The sequence below is a fragment of the Schistosoma haematobium genome, chromosome 3 (genome assembly GCF_000699445.3).
Source record: "Schistosoma haematobium chromosome 3, whole genome shotgun sequence".
NCBI lineage: Eukaryota > Metazoa > Platyhelminthes > Trematoda > Strigeidida > Schistosomatidae > Schistosoma > Schistosoma haematobium.
In genome coordinates this window covers 3,844,711-3,863,522 of record NC_067198.1, presented here as the reverse complement: position 1 = coordinate 3,863,522, position 18,812 = coordinate 3,844,711, and the positions used below count along the sequence as shown (strand labels likewise).

The 18,812-nt window shown below is 36.1% G+C and overlaps 1 protein-coding gene across 2 annotated transcripts in view; it reads right to left on the bottom strand.

The window, feature by feature from the left end:
• Positions 1–18,812, bottom strand: part of ATP10B_1 (putative phospholipid-transporting ATPase VB) — a 113,264-nt gene that overhangs the window by 76,367 nt on the left and 18,085 nt on the right. The window contains exons 4-7 of one of the 2 annotated variants that reach the window (XM_051212802.1): positions 12,671–12,875; positions 10,829–10,911; positions 7,337–7,440; positions 134–265 (exon numbers count right to left, since the gene is read on the bottom strand). In XM_051212802.1, coding sequence (XP_051068721.1) covers positions 134–265; positions 7,337–7,440; positions 10,829–10,911; positions 12,671–12,875 — 524 coding nt within the window. Of the gene's footprint in view, positions 1–133; positions 266–7,336; positions 7,441–10,828; positions 10,912–12,670; positions 12,876–18,812 lie in introns of those variants that run through there. The other variant, XM_012938915.2, reaches the window with a different exon arrangement.

Here is an 18,812-nt window from a genome sequence, read left to right as displayed (position 1 = left end):
CATGTTTTCTGGTCAGTCATACAAATTATGATATTATTGCTATAAACTATTAATGTATTTACAATTAACTTATTATCCCAATTGTGTGAGTTATCGAAATAAAGTAAACTTATGCCTGTCACCATTTACTTACCAATAGCTCCAGTGACACAGACTACAACTAGAATAAGTACACACCATATAACATCTAAATTAATTTGTTTTTCCAGTTTACTTCTTTTGAATCGAACACCAGAATTATTCAAAGCTGCCTTTGTTTCACAACCTTAAATAGAATATAAACATTAGAAAATTTTATTGAGTAAAATTCTTTTTAACTCCGCCTGGAGTCCCTCCGAGGGCTACTGCCGGTCCCAAGACCGGATAAAGGAGGAGGGTTGGGCATAGGGTTAGCTACCCTATCCCGTAGAAAAATAACTCGCTAAAAAAACGCTAACCAGAAGGAAAAAATTCTTTTTTGATTTAAAAATGTATATTACCACTACATACCTATGATGACTGATAAGATGGCTGTCAGTTTGATATGATGGAAAGAAAAGCCAGTTTTGGACTCATTTACTCATTATGAGTTTTGGTTCAAAATTACTTCCGTTCTGATTCAATGTGATGATCATTCAGTGGAGTATTCGTTTTTTTTTCCCATATGATCTTTTTATTCTCTATAATATACGATATTCTTGTATTCACTTGACATGAACTATGCTCTGTATGTGATTTGTTATAACTCTAAGTATTTTTCATATATCTGATTTCATCCTATTTATTAATCAAAATGGGTGTACAATCAATATATAAATGAGTGTATTTTAGACTAGGGTCATCGTCGTCATAATGTTTTGGAGCTAATAAATCTTGACTTATACCAGTCTTTGTGTTACTACATTCACGTCGTGGGAATTGCAGAGGTCCCTAGTATAAGTGATCAGCGTTTTTCCGACACAACAATCATCGGCGACCAGTTATAACACAGTTAATCGGATATTATTTTAAGTTTGTTATCATCAAGCATTGATAAGATCAGTGACAATGGATGATAATTGTACAATATCGTGAACTGACTAAAATTAAAAATGTAAACAAATTGAATGCAGACTCAGTAATATAAAACTTAAACGTTCACCTCGATGCTTGAAAGTCAGGGAGTCGACCTCTTACCCATTGTTGGGTTTCGAACTAGGATGAAACAGCTGTCTAATATTTCTTGATTCTAGTGGTTGTCAAAATAAACCCAGCATATGATATAAAATAATAAAAGAGAGATCATTTTTGACTTGGAAATGATATGATTTGTCTGCTCACATACTTTGATACAACCCAAGAGAGAAAATCAATTGATCGTGAACTTAAATTACAAAATCGATTGATAAATACTCTATAGATTAAGCATTAAAGTTCAGAGAACATCGAAATGAAAGTCAAGTAAAAATCAATAAATACCTACCTACCTACCTACCTAGTAACTTCGAACCTTTTGACTTTTCTATAATAAATAATAAATGATACGATTTGTTTGTTTGTTTGTTTTTAAGAAAAAAAACAGCAGGTTGTAAGACCCATTAATTTTATTGCTTTGAGGGTTGTTTTACAGCTTTTAATTGTAATATTTCTAAAGTAAATGATCTCTTTATTGAAATCAAAGATTGTTGTTAAGTAGTTGGAGGTCAATAGGAAAAAATCGATGAGGATTGATTTTGTATCTATTGTCAACTGTCATTGTGATTTATCGACAATCTTGAAAGGAATTATGTTCTGTATGAGACTCAAATCTACAGCAATTACGATTACAGTTAAAAATGTTGTTGATGAGTTGTTTATTATATTTATTTATTTATTTGGACACATAAATAGTGGTAGAAGGAGGCAACAAATACATATGCGCCACACAATAACAATGAGGTCAGTAGTAGTTATCATTCATTTGTGTGAAGGCTGGAATACTGCCCGGGAGCCCAAATCGAAGCACGTCGTTATTTTAGAGGGCCACTCCACGAGCCTTTGAAATAAAAGTCTAATTTATAAGGGAGTGGTGCAACGTCAGAGGACGTAGCCACATAGTAGCCGGTGACCAACAATAGGTTCATACGCCGTTTGTTCCTTCAAGATCCTAGAGCAATTGATTTGGAATCAGGGTTTTTCAACTCCCCTAGGTGTATCCTCCGTGTTCACCAATCCGGTTAAAGCGCCGGACATTTTCTTTTCTCCTCTAAATTTCCTTAACAACACCTCCGCCACGAGAAAGCAGTGAGTGGGATTTTCCTGTCAGTGGCTGTATACGCGTGGCCATGTGAGAGCATTTCAAGAGAGAGAGAGGACTCTTTCCAACGTCGGCCGTACCATAGCATTTAATGGTCTATGACTGACTTCTTTTAGCATTAAATGTTTTAAAATGATTGACTATGCAATGTCCACATTGTAATATAACTGACAGAATTCCATCAAAGCTGGGAAGTAGACAAGGCTATTATTAAATACTTTTCATATATTAATCACTTACATATACAATGTTCAGGTTTTTAGTTCAAAATATTCACCCAGTGATAGAATTTGAAAAGTTTTGAATGATGTAAACATGGTCAATACTAAAGTTCAACTCCATCTGTACAAATGTTTAATGTCAACAACAAAAAATGTTGCATACTCATTTATTCCAAGTCTCGAACTCCACAGAAGTGCTCAATATCGGAGCTAACGGCGCTCATAACACTGAAACGTTTACAACTCTCAAGGGAAAAACATGTCAATTCATTTTTGAATGAAAAGAGAGGCCCATTAATAATCCTAGATAATGATTGTGGTGTCATAAAATTATTGATATTTGAAAGTGTGATTACCTGGATCCTCTTATTGAATTGAAATGTACTCACTACGAGACCGAATATGTTTGATTATAGTCATTTGTTCAGTATACAATGAATACAAATACTCTATACTTCTGAATCGTAGACGCCCAACTTCGAGACCAACAGGCAGGATTCCGTAAGGATAGATCGTGTACAGACCAAATCGCAACTCTATGGATCATTGTGGAACATCCGGTTGAATGGAATTCATCACTCTACATCAACGTCATTGACTACGAAAGAGCATTTGATAGCATGGACAGGAAAACACTATGGAAGCTTCTTCGACACTACGGCACACCTGAGAAGATAGTCAACATTATACGCAATTCCTATGATGGATTAAACTGCGAAATTGTGCATGAACGACAGTTGACAAAGTCGTTCGAAGTGAAGACCGGTGTTAGGCAAGGTTGCCCACTCTCACCCTTTCTCTTTCTCCTGGTGATCGACTGGATCATGAAGACATCAACATCTGAATGGAAGCACGGCATACAGTGGGCATCTAGGATGCAGTTGGACGATCTAGACTTCGCAGATGACCTGGCTCTTCTATCACACACGCAACAACAAATGCAGGAGAAAAAAAACAGTGTAGCAGTAGCCTCAGTAACAGTAGGTCTCAATATACACAAAGGGAGAAGCAACATTCTCCGATACAATACAAAATGCACCATTAGAATCATAATTGACGGAGAAGATTTGGAGGATGTAAAAACCTTTACATATTTGGGCAGCATCATTGATGAACACGGTGGATCTGATGCAGATGTGAAGGCGTGGATCGGGAAAGCAAGAACAGCATATTTACAACTGAAGAACATCTGGAACTCGAAGCAACTGTCAACCAACACCAAGGTCAGGATTTTCAATACAAATGTCAAGACAGTTCTACTGTATGGGGTGGAAACTTGAACAACTACGAAAGCCACCATCCACAAGATACAAATGTTTATTAACAGCTGTCTACGCAAAATACTTCGGATCCGTTGGCCAGACACTACACTATCAGTAAGAACCTACTGTGAAAGAGAACAAACCAGATCCCAGAAGAGAAAGAAATCAGGAAGAAGCGCTGGAAGTGGATAAGACACACATTGAGGAAAGCACCCAACAGTGTCACAAGGTAAGCTCTCACATGGAATCCCCAAGACCAAATGAGGAGTGGAAGACCAAAGGACACATTACACCGAGAAACGGAGACATATATGAGAAAAATGAACAAGAATTGGATGGAATTAGAAAAGAAGGCCTAGGACAGAGAGGGTTGGAGAATGCTGGTACGCGGCCTATGCTGCATTAGGAGTAAGAGGCGTAAGTGAAAAAGATGCTTCTTAATCACGATATATTAATGTACTTGCTATGTTGTGGTTTATAATTGCTCTTAAGCACATTTTAAAATTGGAAACTGTAGACTTCTTTTTGGATTAGAAATTTATATTGTATCTTCCGAAATATTTATTAAAATTAACTTAAGTTGCTTTTCCATATTTACCACACTGTGAATGAACACTACAATGGTATCTTAAATGAAAGGAAACGAATGTCAGATGCCTCGATCTCTTTTGTAGTTGCCCAATCAATTTAAATCCATGCCAAAAATCCTTTTTAAATCTCAAATAGTTACATAAATCTAAATAGTATTCACCATTTGTTTATCCCAGTTTAGGATCATTTAAGAATTATCTCATCACAATGAATAAAATAGAATCTTTGAGTTAGGCAAATATGTATGCCCATTAAGATATTCAAAACTCTCAGGCTTTAAGATAGTTATGCCACATTTATTTATGCCTAATATTAGTCATATGAGTCAAACTGACAATATTTTCGTCATGAATGGAGCAAACGTTGTCCGTATACCATTGAAGTACAATAAGGAATTAACAGATTAGAAGAACAAATGATTCATTTTAAGATGTTCGTGATGTTCTTGTGAGTTGTTATTGTTGGAGTTTAAACATGTTAGCAATCAAACAATCATCACTGACATTAGATTATAACCGTGCTATAAGGCAAGTTCATGGAAGTTGGAATTGTATTACTGGATGTCGACAACCTAGTGGTTTTAATGGTTAGGCGTTTGGTGTGAAACCTGAAGGTCCTGAATTCGACCACTGGTGAAAGTGTATGTGTACCAAGACAAAACAATTAGGTAGTTCTTCCTGACTTTCAGTGGTATCCAAACTGAAATCAATCTATGGCGAATACAACCTACTAATTAAACAAATATCTATAAAACCGTTTCACCAAGAATAGAAAGAATTTTGATATTTGGAGGTAGTCGGGAGGAAACCCTGGATTTGGGTTTCATGTTAAGTTATTTTGATCATCCTTGGAACCTTGAAAAAACTAACATTCCCCGTAGGATTCAAACCTGTCTTATCCAGTTCTATAGTTTGAGATATTACTATCAAGATATTCGATCAGCAAATGACCTCTCATAGAACTGCGATGTTCAAATTAACTAATCACTGAATAGTAAATAATGTTACGTGTATACACTCTTTAAAAGAAATTGCATGCGATGTCAATCCACTTAGACTAGTGGCTATGTAGTAAATTTATAGATAGAATTCCATTAGAACTATTGACCAAAACAAACATCCCATTGCTCACTACTAAGTGATTATTCAATTCTACAGTAATTATTGCTTAAAATTTATTTGACATCATCATAAAATTAGTTGAAAAAAAACAAGAAACCCCTGGGAAACATATCGAAACTTAGCTTAGTACGGCTTAATTGTAAGGAAACATCTTTTTCATTGCCAGTTAAAAGCAGAAGTATTCTATTGTATAAAAAATGTTTTATCAACAGATCAGTCAGTCAGTCAGTAACAAAGTAGAACTTCGTACGTACGTACATCAGTTCGAGTTGCCATATCACATTAGCACAGAGATGCTGTTGTCGATTCAAATCCCGTAGTGGTAGAGGCGGTAAGAGTATGAGCAGTAATCGGAAACATTAGGGTTTGAAGATGTTATTCAAGGAGTATAATACAGTGAAATAAATTTGGAAAGAGAAAAAATAGAGACAAGAAGGGTTCAGGAGGTTAGAATTTAGGAGAACTCAAAGAGTGTATGCACCTGCGCCATTGCAAACGATTTTGAGCCATTTCATTCAGGGTCTCTAACCATCGGTTGCTATCATCTCGCGGATCCCAACCAGGTAGTCTACACCTACCAACATGGCTCAGTCCACTTGTCAGTGACTTCATGGACATGTGCCATGTTTTGGTCTGGCCGCCCCTAGCTTTCCTCCAACCTACACCGTAAATCATAGCACGTCGAGGCAGTCGGTCGATGGGCATACGTAACACGTGTTTCAGCCATTTCAACAGATCAAGTTTCACTGCCTCATCAATTGATTTTCCATCCTTACCTAGTACCCGTTTCCTAACAACTGCGTTACTTACTCGATGGTCTCAGGACATACGAGCAATGTTTCGAAGACACTTATGATCAAATACTAGTAACCTATGAATATCCTCTACTCTTACCGGCCATGTTTCACTGCCATAAAGTAGGGCGGAACGAACTGCTGTGCAGTAAACACGTCCTTTGGTTGATAGACGGATATCTCGCCTACGCCATAAATGACGCAAGTTGGCAAAAGCTAGTCGAGCCTTCTGTATCCGTGCTGAGATTTCGTCACACACCAGACCACAAGGGCTGATGAGACTTCCAAGATAAGTGAAGCGGTCGACATGCTCAACTACTTCACTCCCTATCATTAGTTCGAGTGTCGATGCAACCTAATTCTGAAGCAACATTTTGCATTTCGAGGGGGAGAATCGCATCCCGAACATGCTTGCATTGTCGCTTAGAGTGGTCAGAAGACTATGAATTTTGTCAGCGTCTTCACCAAATAAAACTATGTCATCGGCATATTCTAGGTGAAAAAGTGAATCTCCCGGTAAAAGTTCAACCCTTGGAAATTTAGATGAGGAAAGTGTTATCAACAGATAACGGCAAGACTATAGTTTATGGACGAACTAATCAAATTTACAATAACAGGTCTTAGGCTTTGTCGCGAAATTCATTCACCAATTTGGCTAAATAGAGTCTTGGTATTATAATTGATGTCAGATCGTAATGAAAACCCTAAATCTAATTCTTAACTCTAACCATCAATTGTGAATCATAATCCTTATTGTACAAACAGCTTTATAATCCTCATTTAGTCCTAGTAAGTAGGTAGACAATCTCAAGATCACTTTAGCATCGCTCATAGATCATCCATAGATTATAGTCTCATCTAAATAACTAAAAGAATATAAGATAAATGGTACTTCTGTTGGTGTTTAGATGTCATATTTTGATTATTTTCTTTTCCGTGAATTATTTAGGCCAGGACTTAAAGTAAACGATATTTAATTAACTCACCATATTTGGAATAAAACTTTATGAGAAGTAAACATGACTACTTAAAAAATGATTATTGATATGTATATAATTATATTAACACATAGATATATTAACATGAAACTTACCTGCATAGATAACAATACCTATCACATAGTCCGTATTACGTAATACACAACCTCTTAGTAACATATTATTCTTGTGAATAGGAATACGTATTTCTGGTAGTATACTTGAAAAGAAAATCATAGTAGAACAAATAAAAAGACACTAGTTAATATATAATTACATTCTATACATATTATATAAAACAAAATTGCTATTAATATTAACCTGATTGAAATATAATAAAATTAAGCAAATAAAAATGAGTTAATATATATGTTTATTTATTTCACAGATTAAAATCATGAGTCAATTGAAGCTAGATCAACATGGAAAACCTGGAAGCACTGGACGGCCGTTTCGTCCTAGTATGAGACTCCTCAGCAGTGAGCATCCATGATCCCGCACCGCGCGGGATTCAAACACACGACCTACTGGTTTCGCGCGTGAGCACTTAAACATTAGACCACTGGGCCGGCGTCCAACGGTGTTAATGTCTAACTTCAACCAATCCACGAGGTTGCTCCACCGTATACCATTGTCTTCAGTGAGCTGATATCTCACAACAGAACTGATTGAACTCCACTGGTAACGGGTTCCCACTAGAACTCCAGGAGCATCTCTTGAAGTCAGTCACTAGTAAGCAGATGATTATTATCAGAAGGGGTTTATGGAGATTTTGGAAATTTCACAGATTGAAATCATGAGTGAGTTGAAGCTAGACCACTATGGATCACGCGGGGTGCGGGATCGTGGATGCGCATTGCTGAGGAGTCTCCTACTAGGACGAAACGGCCGTCCAGTGCTTCCGGGTTTTTCATGGTGGCCTAGCTTCAACTGACTCATGATTTCAATCTGTCAAATTTCTAAAATCTCCACAAACCCCTTCTGATAATATTTATTTATTTATTTAAACATATAAACATTGGTACAAGGAGGTAACAAATAAATATGTGCCACACTTCGTCATTCGATTTGTGTGACGGCTGGGATACTACTCGGGTACCCAGACCGAACTAGGTGGTTTTCTTCGGATTCCACATATAAAACTTTCAATCTAAAGGTCTGATCTACAAGTCAGTGGAACAATCTTAGGAGATGCAGTCACATGATAGCCGATGACCATTGATTGATTCATACGCCATTTGATGCTTCAGGATACTAGATTCCATGTGCATCATTGGTTTGAAATCAGAGTTTTCCAACTTCCCTATGTGGACTCTCCATATCCACCAACCTAGTTAAAGCATTGAACATTTGCTTTTCGTCTTCTCAATTTCTCAAACATCACCGCCACGAGAAAGCAGTGAATAGGAATTCGCTGATAGTGGCTGTATACGTGTAACCATATCAGAGTATTTCGAGAGTGAGAGCTGACTCTACCCCTTCTCGGCCGTACCAAAGCATATTTATGACAAATAATCTTAATTACTGTATTGAATATGTTAATCATTCTCTTGGTCACTAAGCTTCCTTTTCGAGTTTCAAAATCAAACTTATTCATCAAAGTATGTAAAATATCCACTGAGATCATGGGCTGATTTAAGTAAAACCACTATTGAAAACATGGGAGCACTAGATGTCTGTTTCGACCTAGTATGAGACTCATCAGCAATGCGCATCCATGACTTCAGGCAAGGGAATCGAACCTCGGATCTTCGGTCTCGTGCGCGATCGCCTAGCCTCTAGACCAATGAGTCGTTGATGCTCACTGCTGAACAGTTCCATACTACGACGACACGGCCGTCCAGTGTTTCCAGGTTTTAAATGGTGATCTAACTTAGATCGGTTCATGATCGCAATAGCGTATAAGCAGTAATCGTAAAGATTAGGGTTTGAAGATGTTATTCAAGAAGTATAATCCAGTGAAATAAATTTGGGAAGAGAAAAAAGCGACATAAAGAATTCAGAAGATTAGAATTTAAGAGAACTCAAAGAGTGGATGCACCTGAGCCATTTCATTCAAGATCTCTAACCATCGGTTGCTATCATCTCGCGGATCCCAACCAGGTAGTCTACACCTACCAACATGGCTCAGTCCACTTATCAGTGACTTCATGGATTCGTGCCATGTTTTGGTCTGGCCGCCCCTAGCTTTCTTCCAACCAAATTCGATAAATTGAGTAAAATGTTCATCCATCGTTTCAAGGACAAAAGAAGGAAAAAAACATAATCATATTCATAAGAACACTGAACGTATATCATGCTATGTTTGAAGAGATTACAAGTTCACCTAATCTGAGAACGGAATGAAGACTCTGTGACACAATAACAGATAAGCTAGCTATTCCGACGCATCCCAGCACCGCTAACTAGAGTGATAAATCCACGTTCAAATAAGCAGATATATTCCAGAAGCAGCCAGAAGCACGAACAACCAACAACAAGCACAAATCAAGCGAATATGCACAGCATAAGAATGTCCTTGGGAAGTGTTACAAAATAGCATACTAAGAGATACAACGAACCAATTGCGTTTACGATCCTTCCAAGTGGGAAATAGGACATGAAGGTGGAAATGGGCGTTTTCGGCACGAAAACAAGATATTCAAATTTTTAAAATAGCAATACAAATATAAGGCTTTTACCAACATTCCCAACACATCAATAAGGAACTTTATTTCTTAGTTAAAACTACAGATCAGTATAGGGTTGTGGAAATTGTTACGTTTTTGATTGAGATCATGAACCGATTGATGTCAAACCACCATTGAAAACCTGGAAGCACTGGACGGCCGTGGGATAGTGAATGCACACTACTGAGGAGTCCCACAATGGGATGAAACAACCGTCCAGTGCTTCCAGACTTTTAATGGTGGTCAAACATCAATTGTTTTATGATCTTGATCAAAAACTACAGATATATTATGGTATTTAATGAGTGAAACATTTTCATACTCCTGATCATATGCTAAATTTCTCGTTAAAAATAAATGACTTTAAAGTCAGTGAACTGGAAATTACTCTTCTATTGGTTTTCTGTTTTCAAAATACGACTTCAACTTACTTTTGTCCTCATTGGTTTTAAAATCTTATTCTTGACAGTTTGTAATGTTATATAGTTAAGTTACGAGTCAGTCATCAATCACACATTATATATCTAAATCATATTAATTTGAATTATGACAAGCTTTAAAATAGATAGTGGAAATACACTAGTACTTATACAAATATAGAGTTGACTTCTACCTGAAGTTTGTGCTGATGATGTCGTTCAGAAGAACAATGAAAGCTCCATGACCAAACCATCCAGCTCAGAGAACAAAACTTCATCAAAATCATTCATCTGAGCTACAAACTTTCTCCACTATCTCAATTACCCTATTTTTTTCGTCAACCTGAACTGATGTCATCAGATTGATCTCAAACAATAAGTGAATAATTCACCTTCTAATAAAGTAAACTCATTAAAGAATATCAAATTGATGAAACAGATAAAATCTTCGGTTATAAACTGAACTATTTAACTATTATTACAACAAATATCAAGTTAGATTAATATGATAATAACTTACATTTTCCCATGGAATTTATATAATTCAGGACTTGGAGCTTCTACTTCAATTGGATAAAGGAATGTCAATGGTGAAAATTCATCCTTGGAAGTAAATAAATAAATAAATAAATAAATAAAGATATATATGACAAATAACAATTTACTGTTTACATAAAACTATCATGATAAATCATCAATGAGAGATGTTAGTTTTAAACAAATTTCTTGATATACTTGCTGAAATACTTAGGGGGATTTCGACGTGCAAATAGTCAGGATTCGTTAGTTTAAATCTACTATGATTTCATCATTATTAACACAATACACTAGGTTACTTATTGTAATAATGAGCATTATTTGATGACAGATTGCATAATCCAGAACACTCATTGTAATATAGATGAATTCAAATGATAACTCATAAATATCAGTATATGATTGTGTAGATTATTGAGTTTAGATTGTTATCATGAATAAATAAATGTTAGGATATGATACAGGGAGAAAGAATTAGTTGGTAGAAGGAAAAGACAATTAGAATCTAACGGTTTAATGAAAGACAAAGAGTGTATACACCGACGCCATTGTGATCGATTCTCAGCTGTGCCATCTAGAGTCTCCAACATTTGGTTACGATAGTCACGAGGACCCCAACCAAGTAGTCTGCATCTACCAACATGACTCAGACTAGAAGTTAGTGACTTCAAGCACTGATGCCACATTTTGAATTGGCCGCCCCTGACTTTCGTCAAACCATCTCCAACACCGGTTAGCATTGCACGTCGTGGTTATCGGTGTTCAGGCATACGTAACACGTGGCCCAACCATCTCACTCGATGAAGATTCACAACCTCATCGACTGATTTACCATCATTACACAATACCCTGCGTCTAACCTCACTATTACTTACCCGATAGTCCCAGCAGATGCCAGCAATATTTCTAAAGCATCTGTGATCAAATACTAGTATCTTACGAATATCTTCTACTACTAACGGCCACGACTCGCAGCCATAAAGTAGAACAGAACGAACTGTAGCGAAGCATACTCGTTCTTTAGTTGATAGACGGATATCTCGCCTTCTTCATTGGTGACGTATATTGAAAAAGCCAAACAAGCTTTTTGAACCCGTATAGAGACTTGGTCAGACACCAACCCATTAAGGCTGATCAAACTTCCAGGATAAGTGAAGTTGTCGACGCGTTCGACTACTTCACTCCCTATCCTTAGTTCAAGTGTTGATGCAGCCCATTCCTAAAGTAACAATTTCCATTCAAAGGGGAAGATATTTTACACTAACCTACAGTTATCTTACTAACCCCACATGAAATTGAGACGTTAGAAACTTATGATAACATTTGATGTAACTATTAAATTCCTTCACACAGCCTTGCAAAACAATAACCCAAATTCATTTGGTGCTGTTTTACCTGTATCTTCCCACTGTTATTTATGACTGCAATTGATCAGTCTTTTGTTGGCATATGTGAAGACTGTGCGGATTGCCTCGATATAGCATTAAGTCACAAGTTATTTTTAAGTAAAGATGGATAGTGGTTAGCAGTGGAATCCAGAATGTGCGACACTTCGTCCTATTTTGGACTCATCAATTGGATGTATCTGCATCCCAGAGTTGATGTTCATCCCGGGACTTGAATCCAGTACCGTTCGCTTCCAACTTCATCGTGTTATCCACTTAGCTACTGAGTCATGATAGCCACTTGCTTGTATCTTCCCATTGTTATTTAGGACTACAATTGATCACTCTCATACTTAAAAAACTAACTTACATTAAGTTTAGATAATAGAATTGGTAATTGTAAATTAAATCTATATCTAAATGGTTTATTTTTAACTTACTTTATTCAACAAATTGGAAATAATTTCACGTTGTTTTAAATTAGATTCACCGTCTAAATTTGATGTTTCAATATGACAAATTCCGGTACTATTTGATGTAGCTAATAATAAAATATCAGCTGGAATTATATCATTAGTATGTAAACGAACAAAATCTCCTGGACGAAGATATTGCCATTGATCAATGATGTACTGTTTTTCTTGTCTATAGAATAAATAATTCGTGGAAGTAAATTTTAATAAGACTTTTGATCAAACCTATCAACGCAATTGAGGAATACTAGAAATCTTCAAATTGTTTCAAACAAACACAACGATTTCATCTTGAGTGTTGTTCTTAGTACAATTGAATAAGGCAGTGAAATCTGGCCTAGGGTTTCTATGTGAAGCTGCTAGGTAATGAGGGCCACCTTATTAGCTAACTTAGGTAATCGGTGGAGATCAAACTAATCTACTATTTTATTGTAACCTGGATTCGCGAAGACCCTACTCCGAGGCATCGTGAAGAGGATGCCCATTGTGTATGCATATACATATGAATTGCATGATTTGCGGCATGTGTAGTTTTGTATGTAGATATATTCAAAGGGTATGCACTAGAGCCAAACGAAAATAAATAGCAAGACATTCTTCCCTTATGTCGAAGAACAATACCTCATCAAGATACCAGACAAAGGAGATCTGAGCAAATGGGGAAACTAAAGAGGCATAACAGCAGTATCGATACCAGAGAAAGTTTTTAACAGTGTTACTGAACAGGGTGAAAGACTCAGTAGACGCTTACCTTCAAAATCAACAAGCTAGATTCCGTATGGGTCGGTCGTGCACAGAACAAATCGCGACACTATGGATCATCGTTGAACAATTAATTAAGTGGAACTTGTCACTACACATCAACATCGTTGACTGTGAGAAAGCGTTTGACGGTATGGATAGAATGACTTTATGGAACCTTCTTCAACACAGTGGTGTACCTGAGAAAATCTTCAACATCATTCGGAATTCATACAATAAACTACACTGCAAAGTGGTGCATAAAAGATAGCTGACAGACGCATTCCAAGTGAGAACCGGAGTGAGACAAGGCTGCGTACTCTCCCTCTTTTTCTTTCTTCTGGTGGTGGATTATGAAGACCTCCACATGTGAGTAGAAACACGAAAAACAATGGACAGGTTGGATGGAACTGAATGAATGGAATTCGCAAAGACCAAGCACTTCTATCCCACACACATGAACAAATGCAGATGAAGACAAATAGTGTAGCGGTAGTAGGCTTCAACATTAAATTGTTCAATTTCGTTTACCTATATATCTAAGTAGTAGGTCAAAATCTACACTATGACTTGGTGTTATTGCAACTTAAAGCTTGTCGCCGAATGCCCTGGTGAATCGGGGGTGGGAAGAGTCAGCTCTACCTCTCGAAACGCTCTCACATGGCCACACGTATACAGCCACTGACAGGAAATTCCTACTCACTGCCTTCTCATGGTGGGGGTGTTGTTTACAAAACTAAGAGGACAAAAAGCAAATGTTTAATGCTCTAACCCGGTTGGTGGATATGGAGGATCTAGATAAGAGAGTTGAAAAACCCTGATTACAAACCAATGGTGCACATGGACTCCAGTATCCTGAAGCACCAAATGGCGTATGAACCAATCAATGGTCACCGACTACCATGGGACTGTATCTCCTTACGTTGCTCTCTTGACTTGTAGATCAGATCTTTAAAACGAAGGCTCTGGGTGTGGTCCCTAAGAAATCCACCTGCTTCGGTTTGGGCACCCGGACAGTATCTCAGCCCTCACACAAATTGAACAAACTATGTCACGCATATGTATTCGGTACCTCCTTGTACTCATGTTTATGAGTTTAAATAAATAAATATTTGTATCTGAATGGATTTTTGTAGATATTATAATAATTTCAACAGTTGAAATCATAAGTCAATTGAAGTTAGACCACCATAAAAAAAAACTGGTTGACCGTTTCATCCTATTATGAAACTCCTCAGCAATGCACATCCACGATCCCGTCTTGTAAGGTTCAAATCAAAAACCTATACAATAACGTACGCGAACGCCTAGCCTCTAAACCACACAGTTGAATAAAACAACCATCCAATGCTTCCAGATATTCCCATTGATAGTCTAGCATCAAGTTTTGAATGTAGACAAAACAAGATTCAATTAATGGAATTAAACAGAATAATACATGAATTTTTTAATAAAGAAAATACATATATTTATAAGAGTAGGGTTTTATGAATGGTAATTGGTATCAAGTTAACTTTGATTATTTATGAATGAGATTGTTTATGAATTACCATTCATTCATTCATTCATTCCTTTATGTAAACATTCCTTAACTAACAATTCATTATTGTATGACACATAAAATTACTATTTTAGAATAGTATGATTTGTCATTTTGATTCTTTTTCTTTTTCTTTTGTCTTGTTTATTTTTTTTTGAGAAAGTTGGAATCAGTTACCATGGTTAACTGTTGAAATTGATTTAAGTTGTTACTGACTGACTGACTATTATTGAAAATCTAAAAGTATTGAATGGTTAATTAGTGTTAGGGATGGTTGAAAGAAAGTGAGAGGGTGGCTAAACCAAAATATGACATCAATGCTTAAAGTCATTAACTTATAGTCTGAGACATAGCGGTAGTTGCAAACTATTTGGTTAGGGTTCACGTGACTATCGTAATCAATGATTGGAGACTCTAAATAGCATAGCTCAGAACCGATCACAATGGTGTAGGTGTATACACTCTATGTCTTCCTTTACACTATGATATAAAAATCACTTCATATCTTTCTTTCTTCCTGTATCATATCCTTGTACACAATGTTTCTTTTATATATTACTAAAATTGAAGTAACTGCTTCTATGAATCCGGTGTTCATGTTCTTGTGCTAATGGAGGTGTGACAACTTGGACCGATGCATATATGTGCCTGGTCCTACGTTGTAGCTAACTGACTGAATAGCTGTTTTATCCTAGAATGAGACTCGTCGGCAGTGTGTATCCACAACTCTGAATAAGGGAATTGAAACTAGGACTTTAGGTCTTATATGAGAACGCCTAAATTTTAAATCACTGAGCCGGTATCCAACGGTGTTAATGTCTACCTTAAATTAATCCTCAAAATTGTGCGATTATCTTCAAATATATTTATATTTCAATAGTCGATACCATGAGTCAATTGAAGCTAGACTACCATCGAAAATCTGAAATTCTAGTGAGAAGCAGTGATTAGGACACTTGTGAGATAGTAGCTCATTGAAGACAATGGTGAATGTGTCGCTCGATTTCATGGATTCGTTAAAGTTAAGTATTAACACCGTTGGATACTGGTCAGCTCAGTGGTTTAGTGGTTAAGCGCTGACGCTCGAGACTGATAGGTTATGCGTCCGAATCCCACGAGCGGTATCGTGGATGCGCACTGCTGAGGAGTCGCGCAATAGGACGAAACGACCGTCCATAGCTTCCAGGTTTCCAACGGTGGTCTAACATCAATCGGTTCATGATCTCAATCAAAAACCTATACTGATAAAAATGTTAAATGTATGACATCAGCAATTAGCGGTATTATAAAAAGTGGCTGTTGACAACCTAAAAACCCCTTTAGGCCTCAAGAACAAACAATCGAAATAACGTACCGAGAAATCAATTCATTTATGATGATAGTTTAAGCTAAGCAAAGTATGTATTATGGATTAACCCTAGCTACCCAGCTGCTATATACCAGGGATTACTAGATAGTTGTTTTATATTAGAACAGAAATCCACAGGAATGTGCAACTAGAACCATGGTAGAGAATAAATCGAGAAATTTCACGCCTCGTAGAGTAATGTACCACTACCCTGGAATTTCATACATGTCTAGATTAAGTTAACCCATGTGTAACACAACCACGAATGAGATAGTCATTTGACAGTAATCAATAAAGCACAAATAACTTGTACTGACGAGTCCTGGATTCCACTGTTAGCTACTATCTATCTTTGCTTACAATGCTTATGAATGAAGAAAATATCGAGACAATTCGTACAGGATGCACATATGCCAATAATAAAAGACTGATCAATTGCAGTCCTAAACATCAATGGAACGATTCAAACAATCAATATAAAAATGAATTAAGCTGGAATTAACAAATGAAAATTAATACTTTTGAAAAGCTATTCAATGGTTTAAATGTAGCACAATAGCCATAAAGCCTGAAGACCATTGTATTTATTCTTGGTATAACTATGAGTGCCCATTGTTATAAAGTCTTATAATATAACGGAACACACACACACACACTCGATTTTCAACAGTAATCTAGTTAAAATCAATCATTCATTCAGTATACCTTTAAACTAAAACATTTTATATGATACAAACCATTAATTTCCAATGGAGATAGATCAAACATTTTCAGATTCATAAAACATATAAACAAACGTTTTTATTTAACTAAAGATAAATAAACAAATAGGTGTTTACCATCTATGATTTATTATTACAATGCTTTTAACATTAGTAACCAATAATGATCAAGGCTTCCTTATATCATAACCTTCAGTATAATCATTACTGATTATGAGGACAATAGTTAGTTGTATAAAAAAAAAAGAAAAGCTTAATGATTTGTTGACAAGGAAATAGAAAACCAACAGGAATCTATAATATTTACGTGTAAATAGTAAAGTAAGTAAACAAAAGAAAACAAAACAAAACGAACTATCCAGGTCATGTATATTAGTTACTAACTAAAACTCCTATAATTCTAACTTGATCAATGTATTATGATGACTACTAGTAATGTTATTATGTATAGTTTATAGTATCAGTAAGAAGTGTTACTGTCCTTAAAAACAAAAACAAAGACAAAAAATTCCTCGAAAACTGTTTGTTTAGGTTAGACATTAACACCATTGTATGCCGGCTTAGTGGTCCAGTAGGTTAAGCGTTCGAGCGCAAGACTGAAGGCCCTTGGTTCGAATCTCACGAGTGAGATCGTGGATAGGCACTGTTGAGGAGTCCCACAATAGAACAAAACGGCCGTCCAGTGCTTCCAGGTTTTCAATGGTGGTCTAACATCAATCGGTTCATGATCTCAACCATAAACTATTCTTGTCTTTGATTAATTTAATAGTTGTTCAATGGATTCATTAAAAACTAATACAATAATATATTGATAGTAAATACATGAATGATAAATAAACATAAAAGAAATATACATTACTAAAATATTGAAATTTGTAAATAGAAATTTGAAACAGATATTGATGTCAAATAATGAATTGTGACTATCAGTAGAATCCAAGATGCGCGACACTTCGTCCTATGTAGGACTCGTCAACTGAGTGTACCTATATCTTACAGTTGATGTTCACTCTGGGACTCGAACTCAGTACCGTACGCTTCAAATGCTATTATGTTATCGACTTAGCTACTGAGTTCTGATAGCCACTTGCTTGTGCAATACGGGTGAACTTTAAGTTCCCTTGGTATTGTTTGCCTATATCTTCCTATTGTTATTTAGAACTGGAATTGATCATCAGTCGTCTCATATTGACATATATGCATCCTGTGTAGATTGACTCGATATTGCCTTAAGTCATAAGCTTTTTAAGCAAAGACGTTGATGTTTATGGTGATGATGATGATGATGATGATGGTGGTCGTGGCAGTGGTGAGTGGAGTCAGTATCTTATGTAACATTCTAATTTTTTTCTATTTTACTTCTTTACTACAAATAATCAACTGTTGTCATGGCAAATTTTGTTTGAAATAAAAATCAATTAAATAAATATTCATTAGAAAATATTCATTGTTTTGTTTAGTTACAGGAATAAATTTTTTTTCTTATTTTAATAATGGTTTATATTTTTTTTGATGGAGTTTTGTTCTCTGAGCTGGATGATGTAATTGTGGAGCTTCAGATAGAAGTTTAGGCTGATGATATCGTTCAGAAGAACGATGAAAGATCCACGACCAAACTATCTAGCTCAGAGAAAAAACATTCCATTAAAATCATCCACCTGAGCCACCATCTCAATGGTTTATATCATATGCCAAATAAATAGAATAGATATTAATAATGTAGAATTGTTAAACCCTAGAGATTAGTATAGTATTGTT